At 41.3% G+C, this 20,979-nt stretch overlaps 3 protein-coding genes and 1 non-coding gene across 7 annotated transcripts; all 4 read left to right on the top strand.

The window, feature by feature from the left end:
- Positions 1-559: 559 nt before the first annotated feature.
- Positions 560-6,367, top strand: LOC4349557 (ubiquitin-activating enzyme E1 2). Of its 2 annotated transcripts, none has more exons than XM_015761485.3 (7): positions 560-685; positions 772-1,118; positions 1,821-2,038; positions 2,946-3,740; positions 3,835-4,703; positions 4,913-5,345; positions 5,527-6,367. In XM_015761485.3, the coding sequence occupies exons 2-7, from the start codon at positions 884-886 to the stop codon at positions 6,121-6,123; spliced, it is 3,147 nt and encodes a 1,048-aa protein (XP_015616971.1). In that variant the 5' UTR covers positions 560-685; positions 772-883; the 3' UTR covers positions 6,124-6,367. The 2 variants fall into 2 exon arrangements, with proteins under 2 accessions (XP_015616971.1, XP_015616970.1); XM_015761484.3 differs by having other exon boundaries at positions 560-689.
- Positions 6,368-8,378: 2,011 nt separating this feature from the next.
- LOC4349555 (uncharacterized) lies at positions 8,379-10,680 on the top strand. Of its 3 annotated transcripts, XR_010737569.1 has the most exons (7): positions 8,379-8,495; positions 8,579-8,761; positions 8,963-9,127; positions 9,214-9,364; positions 9,459-9,558; positions 10,087-10,209; positions 10,402-10,680. It is a non-coding gene; the product is annotated as an uncharacterized protein (transcript). The 3 variants fall into 3 exon arrangements; XR_010737570.1 differs by lacking the exon at positions 8,379-8,495 and having other exon boundaries at positions 8,506-8,761; positions 10,405-10,680; XR_010737568.1 differs by lacking the exon at positions 8,379-8,495 and having other exon boundaries at positions 8,520-8,761.
- Positions 10,681-11,915: 1,235 nt separating this feature from the next.
- On the top strand, positions 11,916-15,141 carry LOC136351067 (uncharacterized). Its single transcript, XM_066305384.1, has 4 exons — positions 11,916-12,505; positions 13,141-13,623; positions 14,022-14,531; positions 14,614-15,141. The coding sequence occupies exons 1-4, from the start codon at positions 12,017-12,019 to the stop codon at positions 14,692-14,694; spliced, it is 1,563 nt and encodes a 520-aa protein (XP_066161481.1). The 5' UTR covers positions 11,916-12,016; the 3' UTR covers positions 14,695-15,141.
- A 3,161-nt stretch (positions 15,142-18,302) lies between these two features.
- Positions 18,303-20,751, top strand: LOC4349554 (probable transcription factor RL9). The gene is made up of 5 exons (XM_015761629.3): positions 18,303-19,043; positions 19,266-19,342; positions 19,453-19,489; positions 19,605-19,755; positions 19,977-20,751. The coding sequence occupies exons 1-5, from the start codon at positions 18,791-18,793 to the stop codon at positions 20,422-20,424; spliced, it is 966 nt and encodes a 321-aa protein (XP_015617115.1). The 5' UTR covers positions 18,303-18,790; the 3' UTR covers positions 20,425-20,751.
- Positions 20,752-20,979: the final 228 nt, after the last annotated feature.

The following is a 20,979-nucleotide window of genomic DNA, read 5'->3' as shown; positions in this document are numbered from 1 at the left end:
TGGGGAGAGAGGAGGAAGAAGAGGAAGGGTGAGTTTGACTGACATGTGAGGCCCACGTGGGTCCCACTATTTTTTTTATTATTTTCTATGTGAGACTGACATGTGGGTCCCATGGGTTTTATTATTTTTCCGGGTCGAATTGCCACGTAAGCGCCACGTCAATGCCACGTCGGACGAAGACCGAGTCAAATTAGCCACGTAGGTGCCACGTCAGTCAAAACCGTCCTTAAAACCGCCGAGGGACCTAATCTGCACCGATTTTGATAGTTGAGGGACCGTTGTGTCTGGTTTTCCGATCGAGGGACGAAAATCGGATTCGGTGTAAAGTTGAGGGACCTTAGATGAACTTATTCCTTCGAGATGGTTCCATGGAGTTGATGTGCAGAACTGCAGATGCTCACGGCGCCAACGCCAAGGAAAGCACTGATGCTTTGCTTTGCCTTTCGTTTCTTTCACTGCCAGCTGGGCCCCACCCCCACATCTTCCGTCTCGTCTCAAACTCAAACAACTCCCCTTCTCCCCTTCTCCTCTTATTATCAGACGCACAAGAGAAGCGGCCACAATTTACAAATTAGCCCTTCTTCTTCTTCTTCTTCTTTTTTCCTCCTCAAAACCCTAGATATAGAGTATAGTACAAGGGAAGCGAAGGAAGAACAGCTCGATCCACGAACGAGACGAATCCAAGGTAGGTGAGTTCCTCCGTCGCCCAACTCCCTCATCTCTTGGTGCGGTGTTCCCTCCCGTCTCACGCCGAGCCGCTCGGGTGTGTAGGTCTCGCCGTGGTTGCGACCTGGATCTGACGCGGCAGCTCTCGCCGGCTGCCTTCAGCCTCGTCCTCGCGGCGACCCTCGCTGTCGGCCTCCTCGGCGGCGCCCTACACTATATGCTTACCCGCAAGCGGGAGGAGCTCGCCGGCGAGGTCCACGACTTGCACAAGAAGACCCGCGCCGACGACGAACCCGCCGACGACAACCACACCATGACCACCGGCAGAGCGCCCGAGATCGATGAGGACCTCCACAGCCGCCAGCTCGCCGTCTATGGCCGCGAGACCATGAAGCGCCTCTTCGCCTCCAACGTCCTCGTCTCTGGCCTCAACGGCCTCGGCGCCGAGATCGGTACGCCTTAATTAGCTTCCCAAAGCCCCTCATCTACTCTACATACAGATCGACCTTATTGAGTAAAGGGGCAACTTGTCTTCAATTACCACTTTCCTGCCACAATCGATCTTATCTATTATAGACCCGTAGACAGTTAATCGATATCACTTGTGCACAATTGATCTTTCGCTAGTTATTATTATCAAATTTTATCTCAATGCGTGCTTTACGATCTCCATGCTGGGTTACTGCCCTCAGTTCCGCAAGTTCTACATCTTGTTACTAGAAATATGAAGCGTGGTAGCGTGCGCTTCCTATTAACTGATTCTTCAATTTTAAGATTTGTAAACAATGATTATAGGAGCAGCTCAAATTGTCAAACACATTGACGCTCTTGACTCTTGAGTCCATTCTTTGAACCAGAGTTTAAACTTTTCCCAGTTGTGCTGTGGTGCTCTTACCCCCTTATTACATTTTAGGAGCTTGCATGATACAACAAATCTGTGTTAGTTCTGGTCAGTCCCCTGTGCTATGCAATAAGCTAAGATGCTTGAGACTTGGCATATAATGCTTAACCACTCAGAATGCAATGTCTACCTTGTGAAATTGGGAGACCTTTTGAGGATTCAAATCACATGATTGTACAAGTTTTTGGCTTTGCCTTTTTCATACTTTCAGATATGCTGTTGAAATTTACTTAATGCCAATGTCTTCCTGCAGCCAAGAACCTTGTCCTTGCGGGTGTCAAGTCCGTAAACTTGCACGATGATGACAATGTGGAGCTATGGGACTTATCAAGCAACTTCTTCCTCACAGAGAAGGATGTTGGTCAAAACCGTGCTCAAACTTGTGTTCAGAAGCTACAGGAGCTCAATAATGCTGTTATTATCTCTACTATAACCGGTGATTTGACTAAGGAGCAGCTTTCTAATTTCCAGGTATGTGAGCATGCAGTTGATTTGTGATCTCCTTCCTTGCTGTTTGTTTCTTCTACTTCATCGTGTATGCCTGTTAATCTTAGATTTCAAGTAGTCGTTTCGCTTGTACTTCAGTCCATGTGAGCTGCAAGTCTGTGACTACAGGCTGTGCATCTTGTTATTTGATCTTAGTCTAGGAATTGTTGCTACTCTTCATAGAAAGTATGGAAATTCTTTTAGGCAATACAGTGCGGTTTCACAATTTACTAAATATATGTTTGAATGAAGAAATAAAGTCAACAATTATGTATAAGGAAGTGCACAATCAAGGTATGCAAAATAGTATTTACACACCAAATTTCATGGAGTTTAGGATTAACTATGCATGTGTATCACTACTAGCTTCCTCAAATTCCTCTTCTGCTTGATATTTGGAATAGCATAAAGGTTCGTTGCATTCATTAGGCCTTCAGCCCTCAGGTTTCTGTGGTATTATCGCCTTTTTCCTTTGATTGCTTGATTTTTGTCAAAGAAACATCTTTTACATTCATTGGAACTCCATATTTAATATTTAGCAACAGTGCAACACATACTATTTAAACTTAGTGAATTTGGTCTTAGTAGTTAGTGTTATCATCGTATTCCCACACAATAGCTCTATTAAATTTGTGCCAATTACTGATAAGAAAAATTAAGAGTAAAGCTGTAGTAGTTCCACATCATCTCAGTAGACTACAGAGACAATCGTGTGAGTCTGCTTTAATTTTGTGGCATGGCAGTAAATCCTTCATACTAATATGGCCTGCAAAAGGTCTGTAGTAGTTCAAGATAATATTTCAGAGCCATCTTTCTGTTTTGAGCAATGACTGTCTCTTTGTATTGCATATTTTCTTATTCTTGGAATAACCATTTCCATGTGAACATACAGGCTGTGGTCTTTACTGATATCAGCTTAGAGAAAGCAGTTGAGTTTGACAGTTACTGCCACAACCATCAGCCACCAATTGCTTTCATTAAGTCAGAAATTCGTGGCCTTTTTGGCAGTGTCTTTTGTGACTTTGGTCCTGAGTTTACTGTATTGGATGTTGATGGAGAGGAGCCACATACAGGAATAGTAGCATCGATCAGCAATGACAACCCTGCGCTTGTTTCCTGTGTTGATGATGAGCGTCTGGAGTTCCAGGATGGTGATTTAGTTGTGTTCTCAGAAGTCCATGGAATGAGTGAACTAAATGATGGGAAACCAAGAAAGATTAAGAACGCTAGGCCTTATTCTTTTACTCTAGAAGAAGACACTACCTCATATGGGACATATGTTAGAGGTGGTATTGTTACTCAGGTCAAGCCACCAAAGGTTCTTAAATTCAAAACCTTGAAAGACGCCATTAAGGAACCAGGAGAATTTCTCATGAGCGATTTCTCCAAATTCGACCGTCCACCACTTCTGCATTTGGCTTTCCAAGCTTTGGATAAGTTTAGGAATGATTTGAGGCGATTCCCTATTGCTGGGTCTAGTGATGATGTGCAAAGACTGATAGATTTTGCTATTAGCATTAACGAGTCCCTGGGTGATAGCAAACTTGAAGAGCTCGACAAAAAGCTCCTGCATCATTTTGCAAGTGGTTCCAGGGCTGTTCTGAACCCTATGGCTGCAATGTTTGGTGGCATTGTAGGTCAAGAGGTTGTGAAAGCATGCTCAGGGAAATTCCATCCACTTTACCAGGTTATAATCTGTTTCCTTCATTATAATAACGTAAATCCCTTTTTTTATCTGCACTCTTCATGTAAACATTAATGTAATTTTCCTGGTTTTGCAGTTCTTCTATTTTGATTCTGTTGAATCTCTCCCTGTTGAACCATTGGAGCCAGCCGAGTTGAAGCCAGAGAATACTAGATATGATGCACAAATCAGTGTTTTTGGATCTAACCTTCAAAAGAAACTTGAGCAGGCGAAAATATTTATGGTTGGTTCTGGGGCGCTTGGATGTGAGTTCTTGAAAAACCTAGCGCTAATGGGCATTTCTTGCAATCAGAATGGAAAGCTGATAGTGACAGATGATGATGTTATTGAAAAAAGCAATCTCAGTCGCCAGTTTCTCTTCCGTGACTGGAACATTGGTCAGCCCAAGTCCACGGTTGCTGCTACTGCTGCTATGGCAATTAATCCTAAGCTTCATGTCGAGGCCCTTCAGAACAGAGCAAGTCCTGAGACTGAAAATGTGTTCAACGATGCCTTTTGGGAGAGCCTGGATGCTGTTGTCAATGCGTTGGACAATGTTACCGCAAGAATGTATATTGACTCCCGATGTGTATATTTCCAGAAGCCACTCTTGGAATCTGGGACTCTGGGTGCTAAATGTAACACACAGATGGTCATACCTCACCTAACAGAGAACTATGGCGCATCCAGAGATCCACCTGAAAAGCAGGCGCCGATGTGTACTGTACATTCATTTCCTCATAATATTGATCATTGCCTAACCTGGGCTAGGTCTGAGTTTGAGGGTTTGCTTGAGAAGACCCCCACTGAAGTAAATGCCTTCCTATCGAATCCTGGTGGATATGCAACTGTAGCAAGAACTGCTGGTGATGCACAGGCTAGGGATCAGCTTGAGCGCGTTATTGAATGTCTCGAGAGAGAGAAGTGTGAGACATTCCAAGATTGTATTACCTGGGCCCGGCTCAAGTAAGTTAGCACATCTCTTGAGCACCTTTAGCTTATTACGCATAGGGGGTGAAGCTGTGTACATCTGCTTGAATTTCATTATTGCAATATGCAAGAATATTCCAAAATTTAAATTTTGCAACTAAAGCATTTGCTTTTTGATTGTTGTTTGCATTTTGCAGCAACTGACATACACTTTGCATTTTGTTTGTATTGATTGTTCATCTTAGGTTTGAGGATTATTTCTCCAACCGTGTGAAGCAACTGACATACACTTTCCCTGAAGATGCGATGACCAGCTCTGGTGCTCCTTTCTGGTCTGCTCCAAAGCGTTTCCCACGACCACTGGAGTTCTTGACATCTGATCCAAGCCAGCTTAACTTTATTTTGGCTGCTGCAATTTTAAGGGCAGAGACATTTGGGATACCCATACCTGACTGGGTCAAAAACCCAGCAAAGATGGCTGAAGCTGTTGACAAGGTGATTGTTCCTGATTTCCAACCAAAACAGGGGGTTAAGATAGTTACAGATGAGAAGGCTACTAGTCTTTCGTCTGCATCTGTTGATGATGCTGCTGTCATTGAAGAGCTTATTGCAAAGTTAGAAGCAATTTCCAAAACACTGCAACCAGGATTCCAGATGAAACCAATCCAGTTTGAGAAGGTTAGTTTCAATTTTTTTCCCTGATAAGTTCGAGAGAGTAAATGTGATTTTGTTTTCCTTAGCTTTTCCTTTGTAGCCAACCATGCACCTCTAGGATGAACACCCTTGTGACCCTAAAGAGTTTCACAAATTGTGTTAGCTTTGAGAGTTGGTTTTCTAAGCCGCATTCATGTACGTGCAGGATGATGACACCAATTACCATATGGACGTGATAGCTGGTTTTGCTAACATGCGGGCAAGGAACTATAGCATTCCTGAAGTGGACAAGCTGAAGGCGAAGTTCATAGCTGGCAGGATCATCCCTGCCATTGCCACCTCAACTGCGATGGCTACTGGTCTTGTCTGCTTGGAACTGTACAAGGTACTCGGTGGTGGGCACAAGGTTGAAGACTACAGGAACACATTTGCAAACCTTGCAATCCCCCTCTTCTCTATGGCTGAGCCGGTCCCTCCCAAGACCATCAAGCACCAGGACATGGCCTGGACTGTTTGGGACCGCTGGACCATAACTGGCAACATCACGCTGAGGGAGCTTCTGGACTGGCTCAAGGAGAAGGGCCTGAATGCATACAGCATATCTTGCGGCACCTCGCTGCTGTACAACTCAATGTTCCCGAGGCACAAGGAGCGTCTAGACAAGAAGGTGGTCGATGTGGCGAGGGAGGTGGCAAAGGTGGAGGTGCCCCCATACCGGCGCCATCTTGACGTGGTGGTGGCTTGTGAGGACGATGATGACAACGACGTTGACATCCCACTGGTATCAATCTACTTCCGGTGAAGTAGGGGCTGTCACTCCGTTGACATGGCGTTGGATTTGGTCTTTTCAGAGAGACGATGTATAAGTTGCACCGGTGCCTGTAAACTAAGTGGGGGTTTAAGCCACATTACTGATTTTATTTTGCTACCATCTTGATAGAGCTCGTTCAGATGGGTGGTTTGTTACCATCCCCGAAACTTGATACGATACCATCATATTGATAATTGATGCATGATGATACCGTACGACTGAATTAGATATGGCATATGCCCTGTTTGCGACTCGTATGATGAACAGCAATTTAGTGTCTGTTTTCGTGAATCTGATCTTTTGATCGGTCGAACCTTGTGCACTTTTCGGTGGGTATGGCACCACCAAGTTACTTGTGAAATCTTTTGCTTCTCTGATGACCTGAATATCCATTTTGAGAAAACATTAGAAGCTCCAAGATAAAATAGTTTAGTGCTGATGTGCATCCATGATCCATTGTCTCTAGAGAGCAATATACAAAAAGATTGGAGCACATGCTTGGAATGTGCATTCAATATGAGAATGAGAATGCACGGCGTGGCCACATGGGTTCGTTACCTCTGAACGTGACCTTGTCCAGCTTGATTGTCGTCTGCATGTTGCGGAATTCGTTGGATCATGCAGCTGCTCCTCCTGCTCTTGCAATATACACTACCATATCATCTTCATCACAGCTACACCATAATGTAGCAAACGGCCCAATTTTAGCTGCCAATTATCTTGGAGTGCTTCTAATTTGCACCATGTACAGGACCAAAAAAAAGGAAAGAGAAAAAGACAGAGACTTGCAACATCAGAAAGAGTACATCACATCTGTAAGAGAAGGACCTAGTTGTAAATAGAAAAAAGTTAGGGGTGTTTTGCGAGAATCGAACTCATGACCTCTCGCACCCGAAGCGAGAATCATGCCACTAAGACCAAACACCCGCTGGTGATAGACGTTTTATCATCCCAGTATTTAAACGATTCTCACACAAATGGTGACATAGAAAATGTGCTAGTCCAGAAATAATTTCAGCATTTTGTTTTGATAGACTAGTGATTACGGAACGTGCAGAATTTAATTCTGCACATATACTGGGTATCATGGCCTGCCTTGCATGATTGAAGTAGCCTAACCTGCGTGCATGTTTCCATGATTCATGAAAGGTACGAATACCAACTAAATCTAGTTTTTCTATGAATATAAAGCTTTCTTCTATGTGTTTCCCCCCAAGTATTGGATGGTACAATCTGCAATCTTTCTTAGAAAAACCAAGTGGAAATTGTACACGAACGATCGAGTAGGTAATTGCTAGGACTAATGGAGTTAGCAGCTGTCTGAAAAGAAATTCAGAAGTTAACTGACCACTTCCATTTTCATCTCATCATCCTTTTGTCTTTTGGAGCATTTTGATCAGTAAAGGTCATATAAGTTGCAGATGAGGAGGCGAGGAGCCTGCCTGTTTCATATGCATTGAAGCTGTCACTGTCTCGATGTCTTGTGAAGATTTCTTTGTGCTTTCTTAAGTTGACTTACTCTCATTGACGATCGACTCAAACATAAACATGCCAATAGAAGCACAAGAAGTAGCTAATCACTAAACACAATAAGATGGTTAATCTGCCTCAGTCGCATCAAAGTAGGTGCCTTGTCAATCTCTGCTTTGATTTAATCAGCTGTATAAGGTGTGTGAGGTGTGCAATGCAACTTGTGAAGCTCTTCTCTACCACCTTTTGTTTTGTATCAACGAATATAACCTGTGGGAGGCAGGCTTGACCTACTAACGCACGCCTTGTGCAAATTTTGAGAAATGTTCAAGTGTGAAAGCTTCCACAAACTTTTGTTGGTGAGAATTATTCCACATAAGAAAGTAGTAAGAAGGATGCCCATCTTGAAAAGAAAAAAAACTTTGAATTAACAAAAACTTGAAGAGTTGGAACTGTTTGCTACAATATTTACCATACAACAACTGCAACGGCTACTTCTACTACGACAAGTACATCTTTTTGTCGATATATAATGGCTGGTTAGTAGGAAGCATGCCATATGTATGGCCAAGATATATAGAAAGACACCATCAGCTGCGAACTGCCGGATAATTAAAATATCCGACATAAACGCACTCAAGTAAACTTTTACTAAAGCAGAAGTAGTAAGTGCCCTAGCCCCACTCAGAAAGTTCATTTTCTGCACGCCATAAGGTTTAAAACAAAATCTGCCACTGCCATATATACCTGCATACACTAGACTAGTATAATACCTGGCAGGCAGGGGTAACTACAGAAGGGCAGACATTCGGCTCCGATTTCACAAAAGTAGACAACGATATTCCGCGTGTTTTGTTACCTTATCAAGACTCGTGGCGTGGAAAGCTTTACAGGTGAGGTTCTCGAAAATCCTAGCTGCCTGCAAGTTTTCTTTCTTTGCCACTGTCTCCAGATAACATTTCGATTATTCCTCAAGACTTAGCCACTGCTCGACTCTCCTCCTCTCTGGAAGCTCAAGACTTTGTGTGCTCCTCTGGCTTCTTTTTTTTTTTTTGAGAATTCTCTGGCTTCTCTCTTTCCAACTACATACCAGCCAAGAGATCCAGTAAGTTAGTTACTCCTAGTACGCGTAGAATGGATTGGATTCCTTTCTTTACAGGTATCTTTCCTTCCTTGGCTCTTCTTTCTTGTCCATTTCCTTTGTAACTACTGTACATTTTTGGTCCTTGCAGAACAGATTTATGATTGTGTCCGGTTCCCTGCTTCCTCACTTGATTCCACTCTTTGCAGCGTCCTGCTTTACTCTCTTGTTTCACTTATTTACCATTTCTTTCTGCCATTTCCTTTTGTTATTCTTAAGAGCAAGAATTCAATCTTTGAGGGGAGACGAGACGATGCTTCTTTACACGGTGATACCTTTCTTGAGGTGCTGTGGAATCATCAATCATGTTCATGTGTGCTTTCACAATCCAAAACATGATTTTAGCTTTCTGGCTAACTAGCCCCACCTCCACACACCTCACAGGTAAAATTTCGAATCATTTCCCCTCCTTGCAGTGTTCTTCCATAATCACCGCGCTTTTGTTACTTACCCTTGATATTTTGCTGAAGAGAGAAGAGGTTCCAACTCTTCCTAAAAATTCAGATTGGGACAGAAAATCAGAAATGGAGGCATGGACCATTAGAGTGGTCTACTTCATAGTGTTCTCCTTCTTTCTTGTCTCTGCGAGATTTGGGTCCTGTGCTCCCTGCAGTGAAGAAGGTGAGATGTTCTTTTGATTGCTAAAGATTGAATTGAAAGGAGGCCCAAGTGGATTTAGATTTCAACCTAAACATATTTAAGTTTTGTGCTTCAGGGAGAGCTCTCTTGAGATATAGCGAGAGCGAGCGAGACAAATCAACTGATTCTTTGTCAAATCGGGGAGAAGGGAAGGTGATTGGCAGAGTGCTCAACTTGTAAGTTATTATGCTTTCATCCAATCTTTCCTCTTCCACTAAACTGAAACCATATTTGGTATGAGGGAGTTTTCAGGGAGGATTTGAATCCAAATCCCCATGTCCGAACATGTATTTCATGAATATTTACAAAAAAAAAAGGAGATTTGGAGGGAGAGACATCCCTCCAAACTTTTTTAAGAAGAAATTGTGAGCGTGTTGAGGATTGAACACAGGATCACGAAGTAGAAACCGCATACCCCTTCCCACTGCACTATCAAGTGCATCTCACATAGTCACATTACATATTTACAAACTATTTTTCAAAGGGTAAACTTCTTGATGTCCTACTTACATCACATTTAGCAGTACACCAAGATTTATAGATCACTGCACTTCCTGTTAACAGTTATTCAAGATACTTTAGAAGTAATTTAGGTCAGTTGCATTGTACGTATAGGATGCTTTACAATGAATGACAGCCTTTCAGTGGAGCTTTAGTCTTTCTGCTGTACTATGTAACCTTAACCACCATGATGATCTTTGCAGATTACTCAAAGAGAAAATGTTTTCCAGTGAAACTCCATCCGAGTTGAAAGAGCTTGGCACAATTTCGGAGTCTGTAGCTGATGGTACTGGAGGATTTGAACATTGCAGAAAATGTTTAGCAAAGTGAGGGTTCTTTATTTTTGTGGCTATGAAACGTTTATAGTTTCTTGATTGGATAACTCTACGAGATTTTGCGTCATACTACAATGAGAAAAAAAAGAACGACTCGAAATTTTAAAACAGTTATTAAATTACTGGATTAATTAAAGGATAAGTCCACTTCAGTATTTCTCTAAAAGAAATAAACTATTTCAGCAGATAAACTAATTAAAGGATAATTGCCGAGGGAGAAGCCCCTGTGGTGGGCGGAGCTTGAGATCGCCTCCTCCGAAACCGCCTGAAATTCAGTTAAGGCCTCAAATTCAGTGTGAAAGCCTGAAACTGAAATTCAGTGTGTGTTTTCTTTTTTCTTGTATCATAGTAGGCAATTAGGAATACTCTGCAACATATTTTCATTTTTTTTTCTTTGCAGAAATGAGTTTGCAGGTTTGTAAAGGTGAGAAAAAAAAGGAAATAAATAGCATTTAACCCATATGTAATCTTGTCTTTGTGTTGTGTGTATTTGAAGTACTATATACTACCTCCATTATATGTATGACACTGGCTAGTATAAAATTGAACTAGCCAATATCTTGTAAAAAAAAACTAGAGGGAGTAACTTATTAGTACCAATAAGCATGTTAGTGAAGTTATTTAAGTAGATAATGACACAATGTAAACGTAATTTTGGATTATAATTTAGAGCATGCATACGACAATGTAAGGCATGGTTTTTATAATAAGATACCTATTGCTTGTGTTCTCTCATATATCAAGGCAACGAGAAAGTGAGCGTAACTCAACTGGTTATGTTGGAACCAACCACCTGGATTTAAATTCTAGATTTGACATGAGTATTTGCATTTACAACTAATTATTATTTCAGTGGTAGACGATGTATCCTAGCATTTAAGGCAACGCTACGAAGATCAACCGAAATACGAGCTTAGTAAGTTGTTGTTTTTGGATGGCTGCTTTTAATGAATAGATTGAATACGAAGTATATGCTGGATCATAAGCACTATACTCCTCCAAACTGCGACCTACTGTGTATTCTTTATTCTTCTCAATCAGTAGAGGATCTCTTGCATATGTTCTTTCTTTGCTCTTTTTCGGTGAGCTACTGGAACTCTTTGGGCATAATTTGGGACACTTCTTTGTCCTCTGATCATATGCTATTGCAGACTAAGTGCACTTTTCAGAATTGTTGCTTCATGGAAATTTTTCTATTGGGAGCTTGGAATATTTAGAAGCAAAGGAATGGCTATATTTTTTTAGAATAAGTCTCCTTCCCTAGTTTCTTAATGAAAGTGATAAAGATGTAGTAATTCTTAACTGGATTAGGATGTTGTAATCTTTTTTTATTTCTTTAATAAAGTTTATCTAACAACGGGGGGCCTTCCCCTGTTGTGTTTCTTTTAAAAAAAAGTTGTTGCCGTTCTATTGTGCTCACCAACTCATGCGGCTAGATATATATTTCTTAATTGTGTTTCTTTTCTTCTCATGTTTGTGGTAAACATTTCCCTTCAGTTTAATATAATGATACTCAAATCTTTTGCATATTGGCAAAAAAAAAAGTATCAAAGGCATTACCTCTATACCATATAAATCGTAGCAATTTTTCACATATTCTATCATGCATTTGTTGTTCTTTAAAAAAAGAAACTTGTGAAACTCCTGAATTGCATCAATCTCTGCATAAATTTAATTTTACCCCAAAAAAGGAAGTTGATAGTGTTATTCGTTGCTTGTGAAGGCATCCTTGAGTTTGAGTGAGTAGAGTCGTCTTCTTCGTCTCCCAATTCAGTTGAGATCCCCTTCCGATCATCCAATGGCCACCGCATCCTCTCCCGCTTCCGTCCAAGATTACCCCGACCTGCAAGAGGATGATGACGACGACTTCCAAGACGACGACGACCTCGATGACGAAGACGAGGAGGACGATGATGACCAAGAACCCTCCCCGTCCCCGTCCGACGAGGCTCGCCTCCAGTCCGTCCTGCGCCGCCTCACCGCGGAGGAGGTCCGGATCCGGGTGCACGATGTGGAGATCCGGGGCTGCTGCCGCACGCGCCGCGCCGCGGTGGAGGCGGCGGTCGGCTCGGACCTGCCGCGTGCCGCCACCGTCAGAGACCTCGTGCGCGCTGCAGCCGCCGCCGCCGATCGGATCCGTCGCCTCGGCGCCTTCGACACCGTGTCCATCACCCTCGACGCCGCGCCGCCAGGGATCCCCGGTAACGCTGCCGTCATCGTCCTTGTTGACGTCGCCGAGGCTCGTGGCCGCGCCGCCGGCGAACTCGGCATCTTCGCTAACAAAGGGGTATGCGCTTCCTACTGAAAATCTCTCCTTTCTAGTATAAAATTGAACATCCATGTTGACATGATTACTTACTTTGCTTGAGTTACTAAAAAGATTAGACCAAACAATCTTGCTTCGCATTAGGAACAAGAGTCAACCTAGCCAATTCCAACGAAAAGAAGTGTTCTTTTTTCACATGGAAATGAGGCAATGTTGTACCATAATTTTGATCTCAGCAGACAACAGGTGTTAATTTGTTATGCTGGTACCATGACTTTGATGATGGACATGAATAGGGAAAGTTTAAGCCCATCTCTTAGTTAATGAATGCGATTTGTTTCGAAAAAATTCAATGTGTCTATGTCGCTTTTTGGTGGAAACCACACAGCTCTCTTTAAGGACTACTAAAATGCGCATATGGTTATACTATTTGCTTCAATTACACTGCTTTGATTCCTTGGAGTATAAAGAACAACTCGTCCACTGCAGTTTCTTTGTTTTTTCTACTGCAATTTTACTAGTGAACCATGAATCAAGTTTCATAACCTACTTTGCTGGGAGTAGAATGCCATGATGGCTAATATCTGCTGCATGATTTCAATTGCTTTTCAAATCTTCTTGTGTCATCCATATAATTCCTTTTGAATTTATTGCAGACTAGATCATGTTCGGTTCAAGGTTCAGTGAAGTTGAAGAACCTATTTGGATATTGTGAGACATGGGATGCATCCGGTGATCTTGGATTAGATCAGACAGTGGAGCTAAGTACTGGAGTGGCAATACCAAGAATTGGAGCAATACCTACTCCACTGGTAGCTCGAATATCATTTCTCTCTGAGGACTGGTTGAAGTCCTCACTCAGAGAACACATGATGGGTGTTTCTGTTGGTTTGCTCTCCACCATGAACCATAACCTCGCTTACAATCTGTCATGGCGAACTATAACAGACCGAGCACTGATGTCATCCAATTCCATAAGGGGGCAGTTAGGGCATAGCCTTTTGTCCTCTATTAAATATGCATACAAGGTTGACCAGAGAGATTCAAGAATTCGACCGACGCGAGGATATGCTTATCTATTTTCTTCTCAAGTTGGAGGCCTTGCACCAGAGAGCAAAGATGCACGTTACATTAGACAGGTATATTGAACAACTTTATCTTTGTGTTCTATATCTGCCACTTCCTTGAAAGGGGAAATCACATGACTTGCTCCATAGTTTTTGCCTGTTAAAAGCAGTTTATTCTTCATGTGTGATATGAATCATGTCATTAAAGTACCAAAGACTTCTGGAATTAAATGTTTTGTTCAAGCATTCCAAATTCTTTTGTGGCATTTCCCTTTCTTTTTAGCCTCTGCACTACTTCGCCTTTGAATGGCACAACTTGGTATCCCTGTTTGTAATATCTAATGTGCTCGACATCTGATTTTTTTTTATATTAAACAACTGATCTGATTCAAGCCTAAATTACTAGAACTAGCAGGAATCATATTGTTCTTTTTTCACTGGCATCACTCATTTTATTCACATTATATCAGGAACTTGATCTTCGAGTGGCTTTACCGCTGGGTGTGTTGAATGGCGCCCTTAATGCTGGAGTGGCTGCTGGGATCATCCACCCATTGGCAAGGGGATCGACGGGCTCTATATCGCCACTTTCAGAGCAGTTCTACTTGGGTGGCAATAGGTCTCTTATGTGCCGCTTGGGTGGACCATCATCACTATTAGGTTTCAAGAAAAGAGGGCTGGGGACAGACTTGCAAAGCAGTACCCCAGAGAATTCTGAAAATGTTGCTTCCACTTCTCCTGAGCTAAGTGCACGGGGAGGTGACATTGCGGTCACAGCCTTTGCTGATCTGTCATTTGATATACCTCTGAAGCCGCTCAGGGAGCTGGGAATCCATGGCCATGCATTTGTCTCAGCTGGAAATCTTGCCAAACTAACAGAGCCTGATCTCAGGAAATTCCCTCTTGCTGAGTTTCTACAAACATTCAGGAGTTCTGCAGGATTTGGTGTAGTTGTGCCAACAAGATTATTTCGCATAGAGGTTTGTCTTTGACATCCCTCTAAAGTAACTGATGAAATTGAATTATTTTGTTACTGAATGAATTTTTTCCCCTCTTGCCCAGGTGAATTACTGCCACATCCTAAAACAGTTTGATTATGACCTCGGGAAGGCGGGGATACAGTTGAACTTTTCTTCGCCCTAATTTCTTTCTGCCACAAGATTAATAGCTGTACTTTCCTTTTCCCCTCACTATGACCCTCAGCTTTGGGTCTTTTTCTTCCTCCACAATTAATCTCTCCAGAAAAAAGGGCCCAGAAACTGTGGGTGATGAATTCTTGTCCTGGCCTATGATATGATATTGACACCTGTAAAGTTTACAATCAAAATGGAAATGAAAGTCGTGAGGAGCATCAGTTTGCAATGCTTTTCTCCATGCTAGTGGAAGTGACAGTCACATGATAATTCTGTTCAAGTATGATTGTCAATAGAACAGCTGTGGTGAAAAACATCGACTGTGCAAGCTACGACATATAGTATTGTACATTGTTGGAATTTTGTTAAAGACCCACATGTTCTAATGTGAGTCCCAACATGTAAGATTTTACACTGCAATTTCATCAAAGAAACACTATACAGTGCACCCTGTGAAGACCTCTTGTTTGGAATACATAATGGAAACGTGTTTAACTGTTTTCAACTATTCTGGAATCCTGGAACAATTCTATGCCCTATGCATGGCAAGAATACTGCTTTTCTCAGACAGAAGAGCATATGTAGAGGCATAAAAAGTATCATAGCTTATACTGAATTTGGTTCAGTGACTAATGCCGTGACCTCGTCGATCAAGCAGTTGGGGAGATTGGAGACATTCCGATTTCTAAGAGGATGGTGACATGTCTAATACATGTCAGGTGCTGAAGAAGAGCAGCAACGTTTTTCTGCAGGTGCAGGTAAGGCAACCAGCCACTATGTTTGACAAACCACCAAATTCAGTTATTCAGCTATTCAAAAGGTTGGTGAACTTGCCGGACTGATATGACAAATGTGTGTGCTCCTTTCTTTTTCTCTTATTATTCTCTTGTTTAGATTTCTCACATGCAGATGCATGCTGCATTGGAACAGCTGACATGTTTTATTTCCTCACCACTGCTTGTATCGCTCTAATTCTTGAACTAATCGGCACGCAGCAATCAGCTAGGTGGTAATTAGTTGGTTGAGTCATAGTACAAACTAAGAACGGAACGGCCTTGCAAATATATAAGCTCATTCTAGTACTGTTTCTGTTAGTCAACAAGGCCTAGCTAATTCCCAGTACAACTCCAGCTGATTTCTTATTGCTGTGATCATAATTAACTGATCTCCTCATACAGTGAAATGCTATTTATTATGGCAATTAAACTTGATCCTTTTCCTATCTTCCAATTGGTCTCCATGATGATTAGCATTCGTGTTCTCTGATTAGGAAAGTGAGTTAGTTAATCTTGCCTCGCAAATGGTGGTTAGTTAAGCTTTGAAATGGAATGATAAAGAAAAAGAAGGTGTTTAATGTAGATTTTGAAAAAGCTAGATCTCTTTTGCTTTGAAACCAGAGTCACCAGCTGGAAGAACTTGCATTGTACCAAATTGGAATAATAATGAGAAAAGGGCAAATAATATGCATTGCTAAGGTACTGATGTAACTGATCCATGGCTCTCCAATCTCTCTGTTCAGTAATCATCATGCCAGCTGATCTTTATTAGTTCCTTATTTTTGAAACGGTGATATATCAAACCTATGTTGTATGCTTATATGCTTCATGAAATTTTCAGAGAACAAGCATGCCACCAGGCAACAATTCAACAATGATATACCGGTTTTCTCTCTTTCTTTTGTATCAAAGAAAAACAGGTTAGCTGGTCAATAGGGAGAATTAATTAATGTTGTACAAAATGTACCTAAAAGATAAAGTGCTACTGGTTTAATTACATTCATACGTTCAAAAGTTTAGTTAAGATGTCTTCTGAGTAGTCCAATGATGGACCTCACCTCTACATTTAACATCTTCTGAAGTTGAGAGTACATGCACTTTAATTTAAGTGTCCATTAGACTCATCAGGGTTATCCGTATGCTAATACACACATACAGGGATTGAGGGATTGTAGTAATGCTTTCGTACTAATGGAAATCCCAATTGTACCTATTCTGCAAGATTCCTCCACTTCAATATTGCATCACTGGGAATTCTACTGAAAACACCTGTATCCCAAAAAGGATATATAAAAATGTAAAGGAACATATTTATAAAAACCTTTGGGTACATGATTATTTTTTAAAAAGAAACAATGAAGATTTTCACAAGCTTGGCTTGGCATATTACTCAACTGAAAAATAACACTAGTACACATCAGCAACAGCAATATACTCCATCAGAGTAACTGTACATGATGAGATATACTGACGTGTTATACATGTATTGATGTATATATGCATCCTGCAGGAAATACCAGCTGAACAATGGGGCCAGGAAGAGAGGAAAGCAAAAGGCTAGAAAAAGGCATTCAACTTTTTGCCAACCACCATGATCTTCCCTTTCTTCAGTCCATACATATGACTCATTCCTTAAATTATCTTTGCAACCTTTATGTTTTCATCGACTTTCTAAGAAATTCTAACTAATTCTTAAACCTTCATATATACTTGATCACTACCACGGAACCGGCTAAAATGTGTGATGCCCTATCAGGACCAGTTAAATAATACTCCCTCTGTTTCGAAATATTTGACGCCGTTGACTTTTTAGCACATGTTTGACCGTTCGTCTTATTCAAAAAATTTAAGTAATTATTAATTCTTTTCCTATCATTTGATTCATTTTTAAATATATTTTTATGTAGGCATATAATTTTACATATTTCATAAAATTTTTTGAATAAGACGAACGGTCAAACATGTGCTAAAAAGTCAACGGTGTCAAACATTTCGAAACGGAGGGAGTACCAAACACTGATAGGGGGGGGGGGGGTTTCTACCTTCATCCCGTCCTAATGACCCCCTCAATCCTCACTACTGGTAAAATTATACTTGGTTAAAAAAAAGATATATAGATGATCCTTACGAACCGATACTGATGAGGTGTCCTGGAGTAATACCCATTGGTATGTTAATGATATTAGAATTGAAACAAGCACACATACTTTACATGCTACACCCTCCGTCCTAAAATAATAATAAGTTTGATAGTTCAAATTTTGTTGTTGATGTAGCAACCTAGGATATATAAAAAGTAACTTTTGCTACTTAACTATTATATTATGCTAATATCCTCTTGCTCTATTATAATCCGAGCATATACCTCAACTATCTGGAGAAGGCAAATAAGTTTTTCTAGTCCTTCTTAATGCATGTGTCACCTTCTAAAAATTGTTTTATTTTAGGAGTAATATTTTTTAAAAAAATAAAAATTGGTACAATGTGTAGACAAAATAAATTACGTGAGTATATCAGGATGGGAGGACAATTGACACGTACATCCTCCTACATAGAAGTATTACTAAAAACTCGTGCGTTCACATAGACAAGCATAGAGACAAAATGGCATGTAGTGCAAGGAGCTAGTCAAAGACCCGGACCTCTTCATACTTCATCTGAATTTTGTCTCTTGGACTCTTTTCTCCATCTCTCATTTTCACACTGGGTCGATCCTTTTAGTCCACTGCTCTTACTATACTAGCTAAGAGACAAAAAGGAAATTAACAAGTTAGAAATCGATGAAAATTCTACAAGTAAGACTCAGAGAAACCTATCAAAGACTTTGGATGGAGTAAGTTCCAACCAATTCCAAACTGGAGTAGCTACTTCTTGGAAGATTGTCTGTCCCTGGATCTTAATTAGATATTTACCTGCTTCTCCTCCTCATGCATGAATCCACCTGCTGCCTTTAATTACCTAGCTAGCTACCTTAATTACTAGTACTAGAGTAGCTTGTTAGTAGTTACTTGTATATGAGCATGCATGCTTAGCTCAATCCCTTCCAAAAAGGCAGCAATATATATGCATCTGGACATATATATGGGGTGTAGCTAGGTAGATAGATAGAATTGAATGGTGACCTCAGCTCCAGCTTCAGCTTTTGGCTTCTCCTATAGCCTCTTTTGACATCATATCAGTGGCCGGCGATATCATGCAGATGCAGCCGCATCAGCAGCAACAAGACGACTCGTGTTCATCATCAAGCTAAGCTTGCTAAAGCTATAGAGAGTTGGCCGGCCGGTGATCCTTCCTTAATTTCCCTATCTAGCTTTGTCTCGATCGCTATATATGGGAAGTGCAGGCAAGGAGGAGGAGGAGGAGGACGGCGGCGGCGGTGCACCGGCGGCGGCGGCCAACAACTACGGGAGCTCGACGACGAGCAGTACTACGGAGGAGGAGGGATCCGGGGAGAGCAGGCGGCGCACGTCGTCGTCGTCGTCGGTGCGCCCCTACGTCCGCTCCAAGAACCCTCGCCTCCGTTGGACGCCGGAGCTCCACCTCTCCTTCGTCCGCGCCGTCGACAGGCTCGGTGGCCAAGATCGTAAGCCATCCTATTCCTACATATTTTTGCCTTGCCATATATATAGAAAGCTTAATTTCATCATCTTCGGTTCAGTCTGATATATATGATCCTCCCTATATATAAGCATATCTATTTAATTTACCCATTGATCTAGCTCGCGATATATATGATCCTGATGCTATATATAATTTCATTATTCACTTTTCTATCTATATGTAACTAATTAATATATGTATGCAGGCGCAACTCCTAAGCTCGTTCTTCAGCTGATGAATGTTAGAGGGCTTAGCATAGGCCATGTCAAGAGCCATCTCCAGGTACCTAACAAACTTGTTTCTTTCTTATTCTCAGTAGAAGTAGTATCTGTATTTCTCTTAATTTCCTAAAATTAATATAATCCATATGTTTTCCCTGTGTTCGATTTCAGATGTATAGGAGCAAGAAGATCGATGAGTCCGGCCAGGGTATGTCACATATACATATATGGACAGACCAAATAATTAATTCTTCATGAACAGATCGATTTTAGTTTATGTATAACTAATTAATACTAGATGCTATATATGTGCATATATACAGTGATAGGTGGTGAGTCATGGAGATCAGATGATCATCTGCAAATGCAAGGTGGTGGCCATGGGGGACAAGCGTACAACCTTGGCCATCTTTCCCTGCCTGCTCTCCATCATCGCTCTATCACTGCTGGCTCCGGTACCATCTTCCAGTCCAGGTAGTTGTTAGATCCATGCAACTCTTGCTCGCAAACAAATTCCATTCAATTTCAGACACCTTTAGTTAGTTTCTTGTCTGGCATGTAGCACACTCTGGGATGCATAATTGAAGTCTCTCGGTCTCTTCTGAACTCCTACAGTAGATAATTAATTATAACTTGTTCTGACTAATTATTGACGTCGATCACTAATAATGGACTATATATATTTACATATATAGGTTTGGCAATTCATGGTCCCCATGGAGATGTCATGGATCATACTGGCTCCCTGCAGGCCATCACCTGCTTGTTGGATCAAAACCCTATTACCCACCAGCAGCTGAAGCTGAAGCTCCTTTCCGCAGATCAAGTGCTAGGTATGTAGCTAGAGCTAATACCAGCAACCATCCAGATTTTGTCCAAGGCTCTTCTTCATCTCCAGATGATAATATCATGAACCATCAAAGACCAGTTCTGAAAGAGATGATCTGCAGTGAGGGTAGTAACCATCAAGAAGGCCCTCTTAATCTGGATCTCTCACTCGATATCTGTCCGCGGGGCGAGAAGAGGAAGAGAGAATGCAGCTGGAGGAAACAAGAGGAAGATCATGATCATGCTACTGTTGCTATTGGTGCTGATCAAGAAGCAGAGAGTTGTGCTACTGGGCTCTCTCTTTCTTTGTTCTGATCATGTCTCCCCTGTTGAAAGATGCACCATCACTAGTCCTACCAGTACTATATTGCTGTACTGGCCTGGTGATATATCACTAGCTAGCTATAGTAGCTAGATATCATATGTTATTGTGGATGATAAATCAAATTAGGGAAGAAAACTCATGCAGCAGGGACAAGTACTCTTCATCTCACCATATGACTACACTGTGGTGATATTTTGTGGTACTTGTCCTTTTATGCATGTATCTAGAGGAAGATAAATATTTATTATGCATTTCGGTTGTTCATTATCCTTCATATATTTTGATTAATTAATCTAGCTGATATCCCGATTAATCTATCTACTGATTCAGTAATTGTGGTTTATGTTACGTTTTCCCTAAGGAGTTTTTTTAGATAATGGAAATGTGTTACATCTCCGGCCTCTGCCCGTAGGCATACAGCCTTTCCCTAAGGAGTTGATGTCGTTTGTTACTAAGGCATGCAATTTTAATGTATGATTGATCTAGTACAAATTTTAAAGAGTAATACAGATCTACATATAGCTCTCCCAACTATCTGCTATTTT

Source organism: Oryza sativa, chromosome 11 (assembly GCF_034140825.1).
Source record: "Oryza sativa Japonica Group chromosome 11, ASM3414082v1".
NCBI classification, from domain to species: domain Eukaryota; kingdom Viridiplantae; phylum Streptophyta; class Magnoliopsida; order Poales; family Poaceae; genus Oryza; species Oryza sativa.
This window is presented reverse-complemented; position numbering and strand designations above follow the sequence as displayed.